Source organism: Sorex araneus, chromosome 5 (genome assembly GCF_027595985.1).
Source record: "Sorex araneus isolate mSorAra2 chromosome 5, mSorAra2.pri, whole genome shotgun sequence".
In the NCBI taxonomy this organism is placed as follows: domain Eukaryota; kingdom Metazoa; phylum Chordata; class Mammalia; order Eulipotyphla; family Soricidae; genus Sorex; species Sorex araneus.
The window spans coordinates 179,039,431-179,062,441 of NC_073306.1; the positions used below are offsets into that span (position 1 = coordinate 179,039,431).

The 23,011-nt window shown below is 45.1% G+C and overlaps 1 protein-coding gene across 1 annotated transcript in view; it reads right to left on the reverse strand.

Annotated features, from left to right (window-relative positions):
• TEC (tec protein tyrosine kinase) overlaps positions 1-23,011 on the reverse strand; it is a 149,311-nt gene that overhangs the window by 85,246 nt on the left and 41,054 nt on the right. Inside the window, exon 2 of the mRNA XM_004607993.2 lies at positions 7,767-7,952. Coding sequence (XP_004608050.1) covers positions 7,767-7,904 — 138 coding nt within the window. The 5' untranslated portion in view covers positions 7,905-7,952. The remainder of the gene's footprint in view (positions 1-7,766; positions 7,953-23,011) is intronic.

A 23,011-nucleotide genomic window follows, 5' to 3' on the forward strand; every position in this document is an offset into this window, starting at 1 on the left:
CCTCGGCATCCCCCGCAAATCCTCCCAGCTAATAACTCACTTCTTCAGGCAAGAAGGAGTCATAGCACCCTCTGAGTGTTTGTTCATATATATTTATATACACTTTGTACCTGTGCATTTATAGAAATTTGCTTTCTTCTCATAATTTGGAATAAACTGAATAGAAAACAAGTCTTTCCTAACAAAGCTGTTAATAGAAAAATAGTGTTTTTATGTCTCTTTTAAAAGCAGCACAGCACACTGACTGTTTGCAAGACACACTTATAAAAATCAAGAACGTGACTACACATTAGCAATAACTAATTATGACATAGTATAATATATACACATATTCCCCCCCAAAGTAGTTAAAACCATGAAATATTCAAGACTATGTAAAGCTGGGGTCAAAGAGATAGTTCAGTGGATCGGATGCTTGCCATGCATGTGGCCAACCCAGGTTCCATCCCCGGCACTCCATGTGGTCCCTGCGAACCTCCGGGAGTGATCCCTGAGCCCAGAGGCAGGAGTGATCCTGAACACCACCAGGTACACCCCACACTCCCCCCCAAAATTTTTTTTTCAAAGAAATAAACATTAGGGGCTGGAGCAATAGCACAGTGGGTAGGGCGTTTGCCTTGCACGCGGCCAACTCAGGTTCGATTCCCAGCATCCCATATGATCCCCTGAGCACCTCCAGGAGTAATTCCTGAGTGCAGAGCCAGGAGTAACCCCTGTGCATCACCAGGTGTGACCCAAAAAGCAAAAAAAAAAAAAAAAAAAAAAAAAGAAAGAAACATTAAATTTTAAAAGTCTGCAACTTTAAAAAACTAATTGAGATCCTGAAAGGGAAATACGTTTCACAGATTAAAGCAGAGAGATGTACACTGCTTTGTTCTTGAAAGGAAGCCTTATAAACACATACCAGGGGCCAGGGACATTGCTCAGAGGGCGGAAGCACCGGATTGGCCTGAAGGGGTGTGGGTTCCATCTCCAGCAGCACAAGGTCCCCAGAGCACCAAGGGCATCTCTGAGTGACCCCCCCACACACACACACACCCCAAGGAGAGAGCCAGAAGTAGCTCCTGAGCACTGCCAGGAATGCTCACACACACACACACACACACACACACACACACACACACACACACACACACACAAAGAAAAGAATGGAACATAAACCAATTACAAATGTGGTTGTTTGGCTATTTTTAACTGTTTTACCGGGGAGATGCCTGCCCAGTCTGTGGGGGCAGACCCACGTTCTGAGTGGCCTGCAGTTTGTATTAGGGAAGGAAGATGCTTTTTTTCTTCTATTTTTAAATGAATTCCTTTTTAGTATTCCCTCCCTGTATCCCTTCTCCTTCATCAATGTTGTTGATGCTGTTGCTACAGGGCCTGGGGGCTGCCTGCCCACCTGTCCATGGTGCCAGCTGGGAGTCCACGTCACAGTGTGTAGCTTGCCCATGCGGTGCTCCCCAAGGTCTGTGCTCCTCGACTCATGGCACTTGCACACGTGCTCACCGAGTCTCAGAGTCTCAGGTGAGGCACCCAAAGGAGGGTTGTGGTGCTCGCTGAGAGGTGCTGTGATGCTCAAACACCTAGCTCACAAAACACTCTGCTTTTTGGAGGGATACAGCTGGGGGCACACCCAGTGGTGTCAGGACTTACTTCTGACTGTGCACAGGGCTCACTCACAGAAGTGCTCAAGGCAGCATATGGAGTGCCAGGGATTAAACTGGGGTCTGCCACAAGCAAGGCAAAGTAAGCGCCTTCCCCTGGAACTATGTCTCCAGCCCAGGGCTCACAGGCTTTTTTAAGAGCAAATTTATAAATGCAAAATTGCTAGGGCCTTTCTAGGCACCCGAGAAAGGGCAATAGCACTGAAAGGCCTGATGCCTGCTTGTTTTAGCTTCACAGCAGATCCACCTCTGGTGCTGCAGAAGTGCAAAACAGATGCAACACCCTTTTTCACAAATGCACCCACCTGGGTGCAAACATATAGAGGAAAACCTCCAGAGCAGACAGTCCCCCAATGAGAACCCCACCAGTGCACGCTCAGAGTTGCAGAGATGAAAACAACCCCTCCAAACCCAGGTGTGCATTTCCACTAGTTTCCAGAACCCCACCACCTCACAGCATAGAGAATGGAAAGAGCAAGTTATTTTCAACCATTAACTTATTAGGAATAGCACTGTTACACTGTTGTCCCATTGTTCATCAATTTGCTCGAGCGGGCACCAGTAACGTCTCCATTGTGAGACTTGTTGTTACTGTGTTTGGCATATTGAATACACCACAGGTAGCTTGCCAGGCTCTGCCATGTGGGCGGGATATTCTCAGTAGCTTGCCAGGCTCTCCGAGAGAGATGGAATCAATCTCAATCCTAAAATAAGTAAATAACTATTGGCACACAAGGCTCAACATGTAACAACATGTTAGTAATCATTTATACAATGGCTTAATGACTCTAGAGTGAGATACAACAATCTTCACACATTTTCCTCTAAGGAAAGTTTTTTGGATAATTTTTAACCCATTACTCATAACAAGCCATTCAAAATAAAATTATTTAGGACCTGCTTTTCGGGCAGGTTTGGGTGGTGGTGGGAAAATTCAAAATAATGCTGGGTGGGAAGGCGTTATGGCACTGGGACTGGTGTTGGAAAATTGAATGTAAAAATTATCGTGAACAACTTTATAAAAATAAAATAAAATTGGGGAGGAAAAAAAATTTTTTTAAAAGAATTAACACCTCAGTATAACCTTTTTCAACGTCTTTCCAACACCATTCAGGACTCGACACAGCCATGCCGCTGACCCTGAGCCAGACGGTTTCCTTCAGGGCAAGCCGGAGCACGGTGGGGGTGGTCGCTCCCCACCCCAACAGAGCCAGCCCCGGCAGCCAAAAACCTCCAGAATTCAGCCGCTGCCCTGCCCATGGCCGCTCTCCACGCACTTGGGCCAAGACTCAACCTTTAACATGTTAGTAATCTCTTACAGAAGGGCTCAACGGCCCCCTGGGTGAAACACAATCATCTTCACACGCTTTCCTCTAAAGGAAACTCTTTTGGATCATTTTTCAGCGGTTTATTCATAACAAACAACACAAAATGAATTATTTCGGTTCTGCTTTGGGGCAGGGGTTGGGGCTCGTGATGGAAACATCCAAAATATGCTGGTGGGAAGGTGGGATGGTGGTGGAATTGGTGTTTGAATATTAAATGTAATCAAATTATCGTGAACTACTTTATAAACATAAAATTAAATTTAAAAAAAACCACCATTCACAGAAATATTTTTCCCAGCGTTTCTTTTCTCCATAAAACTTTTTGTTTGGGTTTGGTTTTGTGTGCAGGGGGTGAGGGGAGTCCAACTCAGCAGTGCTCAGGAATTACTCCCAGATGGGTGCTCAGGAATCAACACTGGCAATCCTCTGGGGGTCCATGTGGTGTGGGGGGATCAAACCCAGGGCTCACACATGCAAGACAAGTGCTCGCCCACTGAGCCACATCCCTGGCTTCTCTTTTTGACATTACTTAAACACTCAGGACTCCCACCACCTCACAGGGAAGGAAAAAAGTCAACAACTATTAGAAGAACCTCCCTTCTTAAGATCTAATCGCTAACGCTGAAGAAGGAAAGGAGGAAGCAAATGCATGCAGAGGTGGTCAGTGAAGTTACTGCTCAGGAAGCCGCCCACAAGGGAAGCAGCTCAGTGTGGTCTGACAGATAGCACACTCGCCAGAAAGATAAGCCGGCGGGGTGCAGCTCGTGAAACAGGGTGGGACTTCACAGAAGGCCCCCTGACTTGGTCATCCATCCCCAGCTCCTCTGCTTGTAATCGAGAGGGCGGACAGCACTGCTCGTCCTCCACTGATCTACCGAGACCGCAGGGAGAGGCTCGGGACAGGGGAGTGTCTGCACGCAAAACCAGTCACCTCCACGGAAACCACGCTATGGAACGCTGCAGAACGCTGAAAATCCTGCCGTGCAGCTGCCCCGTACGACAGCTGGAAGCCCAAGGGCCGGTGCAGTCAGGAGACCCAGATACTATGGGGGGGGGACCACCAACATCAGTGGCACGTGAAGATCCAAACTCCGGGTAGCAAGAGGACCCCTTCCGAGTAGACTGGAGGCCACTGCAGGGCGTCTGCAAACATGACCGTGAACAAGGAGAACTTCGGCTTCCTCAGAGCATGAGCTGAACAGAGCCAGTCTCGCCTGTTTTTAATTCCTCCCTCCACACTATTCGTACACAGGCACTAAAGCTTTGCATAAACGAGGCTTGTACAAAACAAGCCAAAACAAATTAGCTGAGTGCCATGCAACAAATAATGGTGTATGGATGTTTTCCAGCACCCCGGCAGCGTTATGGGGCAGGCTGAGTCAGAAAAATGCAGATCTGAGTTTGGGGCCAAGCTTCACAACCAATTTACTGCGTGGCCTGAGCAAATCAGCACCTGGGCCTTAGTTTCCACAGGTGAATGTGTAAACAAGATTGGGCACAGAGTACGGCCATAGAGACACACAGGCAAACATTTTGGGGGTCTTTAAAGTTCTTTCAAGCGCTAAAATGGTATGATGGGGGCCAGGGATCTCTTTCAGGGGTCGAGAAGCATGCAAGGCCCTGCACCTCCAGGTGTGGCCCTGGCAGGCCCCAGGATCACTGGGCCTAAGCGTTGAGCATCCTGCCCAGTTGGCCAAATATTGCTGGGTGTGCATCCCAGGCTACCCCATGGCAGTTTATGGAAGGCCAAATAAATAAAAGAAAGAAAAAAAAAATGTTAGGACGTGGCTTAGTGGTAAAGCACCTGACTTGCCTGTTCAAGGCCTGACTTGCAAATAAAAACATTGGTTTAGTTTTAGGGCCACACTGAGCTGTGCTCAGGTTTTGCTCCCGATTCTGTGCTCAGAGATCACTCCTGGTGAGGTTCAGGGGACCATATGGTATACTGGGGACAGAACCTGGGTCAGCTGCATACAAGGTAAGTGCCCTTTCTGCTATACTATCTCTTCAGCCCTCCTCCCCCCAAAACAAATCTTATTGAAAGAAATAAAATTGTATGTCTGTTCTTTATTATTAACAAATTCATCAGCACCTTGAATGTGTAATAATCAGTTGTATAATCTACACAAGTCTAGAATAGAACAGTTCCCTAGAAGGGAACCAAGGACTCATATATGTCGGGGCCTTCACACGTGCTCCTCCCTCTATGGAATGGGTATATTAATTAAACACTGATTATAAGTCATATTATAGTCCATATATGGACTTATGTTATAAGTCCATATTATAATGGACAGGTAGATACCTTCCCCACTCCTTGTGTTCACCTCTCTGTCTCTGTCTCTGTTTCTCTCTCTCTCTCTCTCTCTCTCTTTCTATATATATATATATATATACGTGTATATATATATATATGTTCAATGTTTTTGCTGAAAAAACTTTATAATTTTTGCCCATGGCAAGTATGTTCCTGCCATACTTGGAAGTGCTCAGGGGCTACTCCCAGCTTGGTGCTCATGGATCATTTCGGGCAACACCCAAGGGATTATGCAGTGCTGGAGATCAAACTGAGACAACTGCATGCAAAGAATGGCTTGCAGCTGCTGAACTCCCTGGCCAGGAGAAGTGTTATCATAACTATCTCTCCAGGTAAGTGCTATTATACTAATCTTCATCAGAAGTTTCTTGAAAATTTCTAAGAATCCTTAGTCCCATTTTTCATTGATGCATTGGGTTATAAAGTTTATAATGTCAAATATAGTTCTGTTTTTAAAACGAGGGCCAGAGCAATAGCAAGAGGGCTCTTACCTTCAGGTGACCAACCAGGTTCCATCCCTGACACCCAATCTGGTCCCCAAGCACTGCCAAGAGTGATCTCTGAGCACAGACCCAGGAGATATGGCACCTAGACACAGCTGGGTGTGACCCAAAAATTTTAAAAAGGAGTCGAAGTGATAGGACAGTGGGTAAGGCACTTGCCTTGCATGCAGCCAGCCTGGTTTCAAGTTCCAGCATTTCATATGTTCCCCCTTAGAACCGCCAAGAGTGATTCCTGAGTGCAGAGCCAAGAGTAACCCCAGAGCATTGTCAAAAACCAAAAACCAAAAAACAAACAACAACCCTCACACACATAAAAAAAAAAAAATGCAGTTAGTTAACATGACTTCCTTTGAATACAAAGGCAGGTGGGAGAAGAGCAGTGGGGAGACACCATCGGTTTATTCCAACCAAGGTCAGTACAGCAGGTAGGAGCAATAGCACTTAGGGTAGGATGCTTGCCTTGCATGTGGCTGATCCCGGTTTGAGCCCCAGTACCCAATATGGTCCCCCAAGCCCTGCCAGGAGTGATTATTGAGCACAGAGCCAGGAGTAAGCCCTGAGCATTGCTGAATGTGGCCCAAAAACCTAAAAAAAAAAAAAGTTGAAAGTGAACGGAATGGTGGATCCTTGAAGGCAGGTGGGGGTATATATCACTCCAAGGAGGTGGCACCATATTAGCAAAGGTACAAAGAGAAAGAGTGCCAGCAGGGAGAAGACAAGACACCACCACCAAAAAAGATGCATACGCGCTTTTAGTCAGGAAGTATAACCCCGCATTGAGGTCTGCAACCAGACCTCGTGTGACCTCAAAGAAAGAGGGTACCCCAGGGTGAGCAAATGTGCAAGCACCGAAACCCAAACCGCGCTGATGGCCGTGGCCTGCTGTGTGATCCCCGCCAGCCCTACAGCTGAATGTGCGCGCCTGTGAGACCCCCAGGCACGGTAACAGCAGCAGCAGCAGCAACCAAAGGAGATGTGGAAACAGAACTCTGCGATAAATGCTTGTTCTGCCAGAAGAAAAAGGTAAGCTGAGGTCGCTTTAAGTCGCAGTGTCACTAAGTCACTCTTTGATGATATGCCACGTCACTCCACAGCTTCAAGTAACTCTCAACAATAGAGAAGTGACCACACCCATCAGTAGACCAGGGTTCAGTGTGTCAGACTTGGCGGGAAAGGCCATGAACACAGTAGGACAGTCCCCACTTAGCCCCAGCTTCAACTCTGCAGTTTCTGTTACTCAGTCAATGGTTGTTCAGGTATAGGACACACAAACAGACATTTTGAGATAAACCACATTCAGGCAACTTTCACTGCAGTACATTGTTATCATTGTTCTATTCTAGTATTAGGTTTTATTGTCAGTTGCTTGCTGTGTCTAACTCATGAGCTACATTTTATCATAAGTGTGCATACAGAGGATAAAACATAGTACTTGTTCAGTCCACAGCTTCACATATCTGCCAGGGGTATTGTAAATAACCCCCTCAGATATAGGGACCCCATGACATTATTGTACACTTCATAAATAGTACAAGGATCTAAAACTGATGCAGCAATTTACTTTAATAGATTAACTCGGTAGTTTGATATAAAATGTGTGCCCATACTTAACTAAACCTAGGCTTAACAGGCTTGTGAATGATTTCTATCCGTGCCCTAAAATTGCTCTTTTGACTCCGAATGGTAAGATATCATAACCCTAACTTCATTATCCCAGAGTTTCTTTCCATGAGGTTGGAAGGGCCAGAAGGCAGCATCATTACTGGAGTACAGTACAGCAGGGAGGGCTCTTGACCTTCACAAGGCCAGTACAGGTTTGATCCCCACCATCTCATATGGACACTCATGCCCGCCAGGTGTGAGCCCTGAGCACAGAGCCAGGAGCAAACCCCGAGCTTACCCAAAACCAAAACCAAACATCCCAGCAAGCAACAAAGAAATCTTGATTGTCTCCTACCTCTGCTCGACCCTCATAATAACTTAGCACGGACTTTGTCAGCACAAAGAGTCTCTCTTTGTAGTTTAAGGGCGATGTCTTTTTTTTCTGCTGTGACCTTTTAATGAGAATCTCTTCCAAAATAGTGTTAAAATTCATCTCTGTCTTCTGATGACTCCTTCTCCTGCCATTGAAGATCCCAGCAATCTAAAGTGAGAAAAACAATTAAAATAAGACATGACTCTTTATAATGTTGGAAGGATATTTAAATATTACCCTCCCCACAGCCAGCTGGAGCCAATGACTGATCTTCCAGGTACCTGGACTGAGAATGCCCAGGGCATGAACACTGTGCCTCTCTTCTTCCCATGATTCTATTATGCCCCTCTATATCCCAGCATTCCCTGGGAAAACTTGGGGGAGTAGAGATGATAGCAGGGATAAGGTACTGCCTTAAGCCCAGTAGAGGCCAAGAATCTCCAGGATGTTCTCCCTGGACCTTCTGAGAACCACTCCCCGAGCAAAGAAAGAAAACCTAATCAAGACTTGCTACCATGAAGAGGTGTCACTGCTCTGGCCCTCCCCGGCACCCCTTAGTTTCAGATGCTCTTCTTATTGATGACAGAGAAATGAGTGTTTCAGATGGAAAGTACATTTCATCTATCACCTGCTTGCTAGTTTAGGCTGGTATAGAAATTGCCTTGGCATCTCGGTATACAGATTATAAGAACATGTACATAGACATAGGTCATTTGTGAACAACATGAATTATCTGGATGGCGGAGGAGGGTCAGTCTCTAGCTTTGGTAAGATTATAATATTGAGCCAGGAGGATTGGCCCATGGTTAGAAGCTTGTCACAAGTTGGGGGAGGGGAGAAGGGCAATTAGGATAAAGAAGGGACCCCTATGACAATGACAGTTGGAAATAGTCACTCTGGCCGAGAATTGAGTGCTGAAAGTAGATTAAAGGGATATACATGATAGCCTTATAGTACCTATATTGCAAACCATAATGGCCAAAAGGAAAGAGAGAGAAAGAAAGAGGGGAGAGGGAGGAGAGAAAAGAAAAGTGTCTGCCATTGAGGCAGACTAGAGGTGGAGGTGGAAGGAGGGAAATTGAGAACATTGGTGGTGGGAAATGTGCACTGGTGAAGGGATGGGTGTTGGAACATTGTATGACTGAAGCCCAATCATGGACAATTTTGTAACTGTTTATCTCATGACGATTTCATGGGGACTGATGATTTCACAGGTAGCAAGGTGCTTCTCTTGCATGTGGCCAATTGTGATTGGATCCCCATCACTACACATGCCCTCCCCCCACCCCACCCCGAGCCCTGCCAGGAGTGATCTCTAAGCACAGAGTCAGGCGTAAGCCCTGGTGTGGCCCAAAACCAAACAAAAAATCCCAGTCACCAGAGTCAGAAGGACGTTCTTTGGGGGCTCCACTATTATGCGCCTCAGCCTCTTCCCTTTTAACCCCAGGAGCAAAGGAAACCCATCCAGTCACGGACTCCATCATGGCCCATTCACCCAGAGCCTGTGAAGACAAACAGGTCCCCCTTGCCCAGACTACCCACATCAGCCCCTGAAAACCCAACAACGCTCCTAACCGAAAATCCACAGACACACAAAAAAGGCCCAAAGGCTCTTGAGACAAGCTGGAAGCACTGCCTTTTCCTCCCCCACCTCCCCCACAGCCTTTAGGAAGGCATGGACGACGGAACCATAAAGGCAGCAGAAAGTCCCACCAAGAGCAGAAATGGTTCCCTGAGTGCATGCCGAGACCTGAGGCTGTGTCAGCCACCAGGGAGTTCCACCATCCTCACGGTCAACCTGACGCCCCGCTCCGGCACTCTTACCCGTCTGCCAGCATGTGACGAAGGAAATGGGTACCACCATTTCTGACAAAATCGCTTTACAACACATGAAGCTCTGAACATCCTCCCATGATAAAACAGGGAGGTAAAGACCTCCTACCCTCACCCTCCCCCCCCCCACTTTGAAGCAGGAGTGCCAGCCATTTCCTCCCCACCCCTAGTGTCTCCCACCCCCTCACCCCACCACCACCACCAAGTCTTCCACGAGCTGAATGAGAGGCTCAGGGGAAGTGTCCTGGATTGATTTTCTGTGGGCTCCCATGGTGATGAATTCTTTTGTGAAGTAGATGGGGAATTCAGGGCGAATTCAGTCTCACTGAACTCAGGGAGCAGACGTCTCACTATTGACAAAGTCTAGACATAACTCTAGACCTGGGGTCTGGTGAGCAGCTTGAAGACAGCTAAATACAGGACTGCCACCCAGAGTGACCTGACTGCAGACAGTTGGTGCTTTATGAATTGATGCAAATTCTCTAGAGCTTCACCCCCAATGGCACCATCCAGGTGTTGGAAGAGTACCAACATGAAAACTTTGGCTACTGGCCCCATATGATCAGCAAGAACTGGTCAATGCTTCCCACTGGCCTTTTGAACATCCCATATGACCTCCACTGCCTGACCATTTGGAAGTGTATGCTCCAAAGACATCAAAACATCACCACTGAATTCATGTCTGTATTGGCACTCATGCATGCACACATGCACACATACACACACACACAAACACACACAATGTTTCTTTTGGTTTCTTCATGTTGCACTTTGGGTACCCAAGCAGCCTGTTCAGGTCCTGTGGCTTCAAGTTCTGCCTCTTTCCCTACCAGCTCTACAGCCTGAGAGAGAAGAAAAGCACCTGCCATAGAGGCAGGCAGGGGGTGGGGGAATGACGGGTGATGGGAGGGAACCTGGGGACACTGGTGCTGGAAAATGTAAACTGGTGAGGGAGGTGTGCTGGAATACTGTATGATTGAAATCTAATCATAAACAGCTTTGTAAGTGTCTATCTCACAGAGATTCAATGTAAAAGTTTAAAAAATTAAAGTTAAGAAAAAAAGGACCCCGTGGAGATAATCCGCTGATTCTTATTGTCAGAGATAATTTGCTGACAGGACTGTACACCTGTCCACTGGTCTTTACTTCCTCCCATCCTTCACTGCCAGCCCTTCAGTAGCCCTCCATGGATTTCAGTTAAATGAAAGAAGTCGAGATTTCAGTGGAAATAATAAACTCAAGTGGAATAAAAGGCAATTATATATATGTATACATATAAAGGTCAATACCACAAAATTATTGCTGCATTCAATAAAATACAGAAAGAATTCAGTATGAAAGCAGAATTCAGGGTTTGGAGAGACAGAACAGGGAGGGGGTAAGGTGCCTTCCTGGCATGCAGTTGACTCTAGTAGTTTAATCCCCAGAACCACATATGGTCCCCCGAGTGCCACTTAACGTGGCTCCCAGAATTAAAAGAATAAGAGAACACAATATAACTCAGTGGTGTTGGGGGGTGGGGAAGGAGGTCCTTAGCAGATGCCACCTGCTGTGATAGCCATTCAACTGGGCTGAACGGTTTAGGACTCAAGTGCAGCAGTGCTGGGGGCCCCAATAATTCAGGGCTGCTTAGGGGACTATGTGGTGCCAGGGACCAAACTTGAGTGCTTGTGCATGCAAGCAAGATGTATACCCTCTTCCCTAAGCTATCTACCTCATCCTATAATGTTTTTGAAACTCCACTACTATTTTCCCAAGTCAAAGCATTATGATCTGGCCCATGATAGAAACTGGTTTTTCCTTTTTCCAGATTCTTGTCTCATTTTATTCAAACTATACTCTATCCTTCATTCCCATTGGCTCTTCAAAGCTAGCGCTTTCATGAAGCCATTTCGATGATCAGAAATCCTTGGAAGTAGAGTATCTGTACATATCTAAACCACTAGATCCAACATTCCCCTAACCAGGGGACCCAAATTACAATTAAATGTAATAAGCATAGTCACTAGGCTGGAGAGATAGCACAGCAGATAGGGCGTTTGCCTTGCACACAGCCGGGTTCAATTTCTCCATCCTTCTCGGAGAGCCCGGCAAGCTACAGAGAGTATCCCTGGCAAGTTAGCCGTGGCGTATTTGATATGCCAGAAACAGTAACAACAAGTCTCACAATAGAGACGTTACTGGTGCCCGCTCAAGCAAATCGATGAGCAACAGGACGACAGTGCTACGACTGCTACTAAGCATAACTGTCAAGGAGTCAGGTTAGGGGCAGGAAAGCATATGGGGTAAGTGGTAGAGGGATGGGAACACGCGGTGATGAAATCGGAGGTGGGAACACCGTATGCCTGAAAACCCAGTGTAAACAACTACATAAATCACAGTGTCACAGTGCACTATATTAATAAATTCTCGGAGCACCTCAAAGCCTCTTTACCACCTACTGGATAAAGTCCAAACTAGTTGGTTTAATGCTAAAGAATGTCTGTCCACATCCTCACTGCAGTCTAACAACCAGTCTTTATCTCCAAACACTCCATGGCCATTAAAATCATCAGCATTCATCTCCTGGCATAGAAAGTTCCCTCTCTCCACCTCTGAAAATTCTACTTGATCCAAACTATCCTTTGACAGAGCCTTCCCTGATGACTCCAGTTGATTAAAAACCTTCTAATGCCTGTATCCATCAGGTATGACCCATCAGAATTCATCAGAACCGTCTGTGTTCCTTAGCGGTTAATGCATACCTGGACCTCGAGCTCCTAAAAGAATAGTTCTCAGCCTTTAAGTATATGTTATAATCCCCTAGGAATCTTTTGCTTTCAATTGCATATGCCCAAGGCCCATGTCAAGACCATTTGATTCTGCTGCAGTGGATGAGACTCAGGACATCATGACTGAATGTGCAGACAGAATTGAGAGTCACTATAACAAAGGAAGGGTTGGGATCCCATCCTTTTAACAACTTTTGGGTGTTCAGGGTCACCTGTCTACGAGCAGGTGGATACTGCACCTAAATAAACTATTATAACATCCTAAGCTGACAAGCCAGAGAAAAGTTCCTTTCCCACTTAAATTATTTGAAACTACTCTAAATTAAATTAGTCTCCTTATTCTAAATTAAAATTTTGATAACTCTTCTTGTCCCAGAGAAGCTGTCAGTGTATAAATACCACTTCTTCGGAAATGATCACTGCATCTTTGTATAGCATATTTCTCTATACTATCAGTGTGAAGTGATCACTTAGAAGACTAGTTTGTGAAGGAAAGGCAAGCTATGCCCTGAAAAACAAGCCATATGCAAAAGTAGAGCTCCCAACCCAGTGAGTAACATCCATTACCAAAGGAGAGGTAGGCTTTTGGGAAGGCTCTGAGAATCATGGGGTGTGGCTCATCTGCCTTGAAGGAAACAAAAAGTCTCAACATTAAACTCAGGGGGAAATGTTTCATGGTAAATGTTTTGGGGTGGTGGTGGGGAAACCTTTCCAGATTTACATAAGAAACAAATAATCTAGTATGAAATCATAACACTTGAGTTGAAGGATGGCGAGTCATCACCGAATGTATCTGGTGTATTTTACAAATTAAGAAGTGAAGGCTTAGTTTTCAGTATCTGTATTGCAAATCACAATGTCCAAAAGGAGAGAGACAGAGACAGAGAGAGCAGACAGACAGACAGACAGACAGACAGAGACAGAGAGAAAAAAGTGCCTGCCACAGAGACAGGCTGGGGCAGGGGGACAGGGCAAGGAGGTAACGGGAGAGAAACTGGGGACACTGGGAAATGTATACTGGTGGAGGGATGCGTGTTGAAATACTTTGAAACTTAATCCTGAATAGCTTTGTAAGGGTCTATCTTATAGTGATTCAGTAACAAAAAAATTTTTTAACAAATAATAAAAAGGGCTGGAGCGACAGCACAGCGGGTAGGGCGTTTGCCTTGCACGCGGCCGACCCGGGTCCGATTCCTCTGTCCCTCTCGAAGAGCCCAGCAAGCTACAGAGAGTATTCCACCCACACAGCAGAGCCTAGCAAGCTACCCGTGGCATATTTGATATGCCAAAAACAGTAACAACAAGTCTCACAATGGAGACATTACTGATGCCCACTCGAGCAAATCGATGAACAGCGGGATGACAGTGCTAAATAATAATAAAAAAAAAACTTAGGGGCTGGAGCAATAGCACAGCGGGTGGGGCGTTTGCCTTGCACGCGGCCGACCCGGGTTCGATTCCCAGCATCCCCTATGGTCCCCTGAGCACCGCCAAGGGTGATTCCTGAGTGCAGAGCCAGGAGTAACCCCTGTGCATCGCCGGGAGTGACCCAAAAAGCAAAAAAATAAATAAATTAAAAAAAAAAACTTAAATGAAGTGAAGCTTTAAATACTTCAGTAACTTTCCCAAAGTCACACTAAGCCAAGACTAGAACAACAGTCTTTGATTCCAAAGTAGAGGCTCTCTCCACCATCTCCTAGAACACAATAAACACCCACTGTTGTTTTCACAGTGAGCAAGCAGTGGGAACTCTGGGCCAAGGAAAATAAAGTTCACAAAGGTACAACAGAGAAGACAATTTTCTCCATGGAGACTTCCAGCTACAGAAAGTGGGATGACAGTTTGCATTAGCACAGGTTCCATTCTCCATCCTGTAAAATAACTTCTTTGTTATGGTTATTGTTGCTATTATTTTCTGGAGGGATTAATTCTCAAAGAAACAGAAAATGGGATGAGAAGAGATAAAGGAAAAAAAACTGTAAACTGAAAAATAAAGAAACATGAAAGCTGGGTGGGAAAAGCAGCTCAGATAGAGAAGGGAACACCAAGTAAATGGTGTTTGGAGGACCTGCTTGGGACGGGAGATGCGTGCCGAAAGTAGACTATAGACCGAACACGATGGCCACTCAATATCTCTATTGCAAACCACAACACCCAAAAGGAGAGAGTGAACAAAAGGGAATGCCCTGCCACAGAGGCGGCTGCTGGGAGGGATACTGGGAACATTGGTGGTAGAGAATGGGCACTGATGGGGGGATGGGTACTCAATCATAGTATGACTGAAATGCAAGCATGAAAGTTTGTAGGTCTGTCAGTGTACCTCATGGTGATTCACTAATAAATTTTAAAAAATGTTTTAAAGTAAGTATGAAAGCTTCAGCTTAGGGGAAGCCTTTCCAGGTTCAGGACTTTCTAGGTCTTTTCAAAATATTCATCTTTGCTGTAAATTTTTCAAATAACTTAGGAGTCAGGAAAACCTGGTATCTCTGAAAGTGTAGGCTAAAAAATACTTAAAGCAAATGAATTTTTTTCAGGTACGTTTCAATAACAGACTCCTGGGCTCAAGGATATATAGCTCAGTGATAGGGCTCAAGGATATATAGCTCAGTGATAGACGTGACTTTGATTTCTGGCACCACAAAGTTCCCCAAACCCTGACAGGAGTGGCAGAAGAATGAGCCCTGAGCACCGCTTGGGAGTTCCTAAAAATTATGGAGGGAATGGGGCAGGAGCGATAGTATGGTGGGTAGGGCATTTGCCTTGTACGCGGCCAACCCGAGTTCGATTTCCAGCATCCCATATGGTCCCCTGAACACCTCCAGGAGTAATTCCTGAGAGCGTGAGCCAGGAGTAAATTCCTGCATTGCCGGGTGTGACCCAAAAACAAACAAACAAAAAATTATGGAGGGAGAAAAAAAAAGAAACATAACTCTTTCCTAACCTCAGAGAGTGACTAAACTCTCCTTCAACCTAGAAGAGTGAAACTCGAGGGTGAACTGGAAGATTACACAGAGTTTGGCTATGCCACGGCTATGGCAGGCAGGATGAAGGATGTTGAGGTTAGTACTATGGCACCAGGGGTCTTAGGTGAAACTCTCTGAGCATCCATGCACCATACTGAGACCATTCAGCTCTGCCTCTGGGCTCAGAATACTAGAAAAAATATAAAAATAGTCCTTTCTATGCTAAAAGATTAAATATGCATGCATTGGAGAGTTGGGCGGCTGTCCAATAGAAATGGCCCAGTCAGATCAGGATAACCCAAGAAATTTTTAGAGTGGCACGAAGCACGCTAACCTAGTGAACAGGGCCACATTAGATCAAATCTAAGAATTGTTGGAGAGAATTATTCCAAGAAAAGAAACTGAAGGTAATGCAAAAAGACAAAATAAATTAGTAAAACTTTATAAACTTAAAAAAGAAAAGGGAAAATCAATTCATTGATTCTAGGGAAGGCAAAAGGTAGGCAGAAAATTCAAAATGTAATTTGCTACAGGGAACAGTTATGAATTAACACCAAGGCTATCTTAATAAGCCATGAATAATAATAATCTGCTGACCATGTAAATATATCAGGAGATGCACTTGTGTGTGGGTGGGGAGGTCTGCGGACAACTATGACCTCCCTCGCAGTGGCAGGCAGGTGACAGATCACTGAAAGTTGAAACAGCAAGAGGCAACATAAGAGGATGATGCAGAGACTGAAGGGACTGTCACATTCTTTAAAAAAGTACAAGTGGTCTCTGAAAACCGATAGGATGGGAAGATGGCAGCATAGACACATTATGTCCTCTGCTCCCTCTCTTGCCCTGGAACTCTATGAAATCGATAACACATATGAAGATGGGAGAATAATCCATCTTGAATGAAACAAAAAGATGGCCTTCAGCCCCCAAACTACAGACTGAAATGAAGCACAAATTTGCCAATAGCTGAGAAAACAGAACCAAGCTAGAGAAGTCTGAATGGCTTTTCCCTAAAAGTCAACATGCAAATCCTAAAAGATGGTTCAAGTGACCTTGGGCAAAATTTAAAATGCAGAGGAGCGCTGAAGAGATAGTACAGGGGTGAAGACACTTGCTCTCCATGAGATTGACCCAGTTTGGTCTCTAGCACCACATATGGTCCCCAAGCAACACCAAGCCCTTCTAAACACAGAACCTGGTCTGGCCTCTGAACATCAACAGAAGTTGCCCTTAAAACCCAAGAAATAAAAACAAAAAATAAAATTCAAAGTATTAAGTCAACTTGGGAGACTCAGAAAGTCTTCCTACAGAATTATGATTGATGCAGAATAACAATGAAAACAATAACCCATGGGATCAAGCTTTTACTCTTTTGGGCACTGTTCTTAAGCACTTTAGATGTACCATATCATTTCTTTCTGTCAACAAACCTTCTGAAGCAGCAGCGTATACATTTCACAAATCACACAGTAAGAATAAGAGGCATGTTTCAATACAGTCTAACCACAGAACCTGAACTACTAACCACTATACAGAATATCTCTCCAAAAGAGAAATCTGAAGAAAAGTACAGAAAGACGTGCCAGGGAGATATGAGGCCAAATGGGTTAGTGGACAAGATTGGTACACAGAAGGCTCAGGTTCCATGCCTGGTACCACAGTCCGTTGAGCTCTGCCAAGAGTGACCCCCCCCACCCAAGCTTAGAGTTAGGAGTAGCCTCAGAGCACTGCCAGGTGAACCCCCAAAGCAAGAATAAAAAGAATTTTTAAAGCAGAAGAACATGCCATATTTGGGCCGGAGCAATAGTACAGCAGGGAGGGTATTTGCCTTGCACATGGCCAACCTGGGTTCGACCCCCAGCATCACATATGATCCCCCAAGCACCACCAGGAGTGATTCCTGACTGCAGAGCCAGGAGTAACCCCTGAGCATCGGTGGGTGTGACCAAAAAAGCCAAAAAAAAAAAAAGAACATGCCATATACATGTTTCTAATTTCAAGAAATGACTAAAAGTTATTGTATATAATCGCCACGTTTCCATGAAAGACAACCTACAACTTCCAAGGATTCACCACGAACCATACTAACCTCCCAATACCCAAACTCAGAAGCAGTGCTCTCTTTGAATGAAGAAAATAATCTGATGTTCTAAACTGGATGTCCTGATGCAGATGTTTCTGATGAAGTAAATAATCTGATGTTCTAAACCAAGACAAAGAGGGCTGGAGAGTACAGTGGGTTAAGGCATTTGCCTTGCATGCCGCCAACCGAGGCACAGTGCCAGCAATCCATACGGTATCCAAGTTCACCAGGAACGATCCCTGAATGAAGAACCAACAGCAAGTACTAGTACTAAGCACAGCCAGGTGTGGCCCAAAACACAAGAAGAAAAGAAAACAAAGATGAAACCACCTTTTAGAGGGCTCCAATTTCCTCTCCCAATCCATCCTCCACACCACAGACCACTCACCTTCAGAAATAAGAATCACAAAGGAACTGGCCTTACATGACACTTAAGCTTGGAACAAAACAAGTTCATCTTTGAATATTAATACTCTGAAATGCATCATGGAAACTGTCCGTTTCACCAGTGAGAAACCCCAAACACCAAAGAGACATTCTCTCCCCTGTGTTACAAATCTGAGTACCAGACTAACAGTTCCGCTTCATGGTCTAGTGAATTTTCGCCAAGGAGTTCAAAAGCTCTTTCATCATAAAAGTCTCTGGGGAAAAGAAAAAATGCTTTTTTTAAATAATTGTGACATAATTTTTAAATAAAAGTGACTCCGAGGGCTGCTCATTCTGCTTACTCAATTTAATTCTAAATGAGATATTGCTGATCAAGAGACAGAGGCGTTAACCAGGAAGAGTAAGAGAGATAGGACCCTAGGACACGTTCCCGGGGATCTTGTCGTCCCCCGAGTACCACTGGAAGCAACCTCACAGGTTGAAGCCTCCCCATGTCCCCTTCAAAATAAAAAACAGCCAGAGACAGAAAGAAGGATGACAGTGACTTACTAAATGACATGAAGGTAAAAGGTGCAGTAAATAATAATTATCATATTCAATAACAAAGAGTAAATGGTATTATAGTGAACAAACAAATGGATTACTTCTGGGGTCGAGCAAGGAAGAATACCTTACAAGAATAAACAAGGAGGGACTTGAGAGTGGGTACAGGGTTCAAGTGCTCGCCTTGCACGTGACCAACCTAGGTGCAATCCTCAGCATTGTTGGGAGGGGGACACAGGCACTGCTGGGTGGTCCAGGTAACCCACCACAATGCAAGGGTCTTTCCCCGCAGCAACAAGTCCTCAGCCCCTTGCTGGTCTGGTGGCCAGAGAGGTGCTCCAGGCCTCTGCAGCCCAGTTTGGGCTCTTGCCAAGCTCCAGAAAAAAAAGAGAACAGGAAGGAAGCAGGGGAGGGGAGAAGAAGGGAGGAGTGGGGAGGAGAGGAGAGGGAAATGAACCAGTTATCCTTATCAAAATTATCATCTTGTTAATGCATGTAAAATTGTAAATAACTACCAAATTTTATTGCAAATTAGGCAATATTGCAGAATTCAATCTGATATTTGGTAAGGCTCTAAGATTAATAGCAGCATTTCGTTACAGCCCTCTATTCAGCGTGTCTGTAGAACTCACCTCCTACTAGTACACGCTCATCATAGGTGCAGGACACGGTATCTGCCTACAATTTTAAGATTCACGGAATGAATATACATCTGGCAAATATTTATCTGAAAATCAAGCGCTACATGGCTACCAACAATTTCTGCAGTTTTTAAATAAGTTGACAGGTCCCCCAAACAGGTAGCTATTACATAAGAATACATCTTACCACAATGTGTTCTCACAGCTGAAGCCCCAATTTCCATCCGTGAAGAAAGAATTAAGTAGCGGAAATATAATCAAAAATGAAAAAAAGAAATGCTATGGTGTCTTCATTCAAATATAGAGAACATTCTAGGCTCCCCATTTAACATGTATTGGAGCTACTCTAGGACCAGGACACATTTAAGGTCTTAGAAGAAAGTGACATTTTACCCTCTTTCTTCCTTCAGCCAGAGATAAGCATCTGCACTCCTCTTAAACGTCTCAACAATCAGAGAGCTTACATCTAGGTAGAGCAATATAAGATATAACCAGATGTATAGATGGGACTCCGCACCAGAGGGGGGGGGCAGGTGAGAGCCCTCTCTGCCCCAAGGGACCCTGCCCCAGCAGCCTACCTCCACTACCCCACCGCCGCCATGCTCCAGGCCACTTTCCACACACTCAGGCCGAGCCTCACGCATGAGTGAATATATTCCTGGACCGCGCGGCTGCTCGTCATAAAGCTAAGTATATACATGCCAAATACAGTAACAATTACAGGTCTCATTCCCCTGACCCTGAAAAGAGCCTCCAATTGTTGGGAAAGACGAGTAAGGAGAGGCTGCTAAAATCTCGGGGCTGGGACGAATGGAGACATTACTGGTGCCCATTCGAGTAAATCGATGAACAACGGGATAGTGACAGTGACAGTGATAGATGTATAAATGTCTAACTATAAATTTTGAATACCCATCATCTGACCTACTGAAACTGGACAGAGGATGAATCCAATTATCTAGATATCTGGTAAAATTTTAGCATTTAATAATACCAACAACATATAAAGAGAAGATAAGACTTCCTGTCTGCGAAGGGCACTAATGCCAGCTCCCTTCTCCCTTCTGATCCTTCCTCACCAACCCAGTCCTCTGCGATATGGAGGGGAGGATTACAGGGTTTCACTGGACATGGAGGTGAGAGCAAGTGCACTTGCAGACAGACCAAGCCATGCTGCGTGCACTAAGCACTGCTGTTTCTCAGTTTTCATATCATCCAGGCGTCCAAACAATCCAGCTGAAATGGAATCAGAAGATACAGGTCTAGGAGCAAGGCACGTCTCAGTCTACTCCGTCAGAGGGGACCTTGACAGGGTTCAGAGAAGTGGTCCAAGTCTTAAATCCTGAGCGTCTGGAACAGGGTCTTTGTCCGCCACTATCTGTGACTGGTGGACGACAGTTGCCAGAGGGAGAAGCCTGCCATCTGGGGGCTTGCTGCAGGCTCCGCAGATGATCTCCTCTGTTCGCTGAGTCGAACTGTCTAACACCCACCTGCAAGCTTCAACATGGCAGTGAGTGGCAAGATGGTGTCTCTCCCACACAAGTGCAGGGGTGTCCCAGGGGTCACTGACTGAATCTGGTGTGTGTGGGGGGAGAGTCTGTCCACTGGTAAACAGGAGTCGGGGGAGGGGGGAAAAATTAAAAGGCAATGGGTGGAAGACTGGAGAGAGTATAAGCAGTGAGGCACTTGCCTTGTATTCGGCTGAGCCTGGCTCAATCCCCAGCATCACAGATGGTTCCCTGATTACAGAGCTACCGAGTACCGCCAGATGTGATTCAAAACCATTTCCCCCAAATTTTCTAAGGTGTAGTTTCTTCTTTTGCACAGATTTCATTCCCACCACACCTTGCTCATTCTGAAAGCTTTCAGGGCATCCTTGGGTCAGTTGAACATCATAATCCTGTCATCTGACACTATCTCCTCTCAAACAGGAATGTGGAGCTTCTAACAGTCAAATACATACACAGTTGACTGCAACATTTGTCCTCTTTCTATTTCTGTTCTTCTATTTCATTTCCTCATGGAGGCAAAACTTATGCTGACTCTTTAAGTCAGTAGACTGGCAAAAGGAAAATTCTGTGCAACTTAACAATCAAAGCACTGTGGTAACCAGGCAAAATGAAAATATTCAGATGGAGTCTTCTTAGGAGCATTAAGTCAGAGAGATAATGGCGGGATTAAGGCTCATGCTTTATCTGTGACAGACCCTGTTTGGATCCCCAGCAACTCACATGGCCCCCGTATCACTGTATCACTGTATCACTGTCATCCAATTGCTCATTGATTTGCTCAAGCAGGCACCAGTAACGTCTCCATTGTGAGACTTGTTACTGTTTTTGGCATATTGAATACACCACAGGGAGCTTGCCAGGCTCTGCCGTGTGGGCGAGATACTCTCGGTTGCTTGCCGGGCTATCCGAGAGGGATGGAGGAATCGAACCCGGGTCAGCCTCGTGCAAGGCAAACGCCCTGCCCGCTGTGCTATCGCTCCTTCCATGGCCCCCATATACTGCCAGAGTAACCCCTAAGTATGAATAGATATGTCCCCATCAAAACAAATTTAAGGCATTATTACAATTTAATCTAACACATACTAAAACATCAGGGCAAATTTGACCTGAGAATTCTCTGCCCATATTTTAACACTTTTAGAGTTCACAATGAAGAATTTCTAAAACTGAAATGCTACTTGTGATATGATATAAATGGGGGAAAAATAAACTGATCAAAAAATTACTTCTAGAGGAAACATTGTCATAGATCACTCATAGAAAATTAAAAGTTTGGGCTGGAGACAGAGTACAGGAGGCAGGGCATTTGCTTTGCATCTGGTCCTAACCCCAGCACCCCACAGTCCCCCAACCCCTCCGGGAGTGATCCCTGAGCACAAAGCCAGGGGTACACCCTAAGCATTGCCAGGTATGGCCCAAAATGCAAAAACAAAAGTAAGTGTTTAACTTACTTTCAAAAAGTACCATGAATATAAGCCAGGTTGGAAAGTATGAATGACCTTTTCACATGTCCTGCATCTGAAGAGGGAAAGGGATCCCGTAATTTCCTGTTCTTTGCTCGATGTATCACTGTTATCTGACTGTCATATGCAATGCTATCGTTTTCAGAAATAGATGCAAGTTCCAATACCGCCCCTTCCATTAGGAGTCACTATGCATCTTACATAGAAATATTGCACTCATACGTGGAATATAAAGTAGCAGAGAGGCACGAGCTAGCAATGATGCAACTTCTGGCAGAAATTCCTCTGGACTTTGTTACTAAAATACTAAAATACAGAAATCCAAAACCTCACGGCCACTATTTGGCCACACGACCTCATATCTCTTCATTCTCAGCAATGGAAAACAAATTATCAAATGCTTCCTTTCCAGCAGATCCGACTCTGGGGGGGGGGGGGGACTCCAAACAATAATAGTGAGTTTTTTGTTTGAATATAATCAAGGTAAAGAGAAAGTAAAGTGAAATTTATCAGCTACACAGGTGGGGTAGGGGGTGGGGAGATGGGGGGTAGGGGGAGGTATACTGGGGTTCTTGTGGTGGAATATGTGCACTGATGAAGGGATGGGTGTTCAAGCATTTGTGTAACTGAGACTTAAGCCTGAAAGCTTTGTAACTTTCCACATGGTGATTTAATAAAAAAATAATGATAAGAGTAAATAAATAAATAAAGAGTCACTAAGCGTCTCTTCATTTGGGGTTGTCGCTCATTTGATTAATACAGTGGGACAGAAGGGACACCACACAATCGCTGGGTCTAATTTAGAAGGCCAAATAAGGCCAGCGTGACAGCATGGGAGGTGAAGCTGGCCCTGACACACAGCCAACCCCAGCAACCCCTGACACCACCTATGGTCCCCCAAGCACTCCCAGAAATGATCCTTAGCACGGAGTCAGGAGTAAGTCTGGAGCACAGAGCCAAGAGTAAGCCATGAGCACCACAGGTGTGGCCCCAAAACAACAACAACAACAATAAAATAAAATAGGCCAG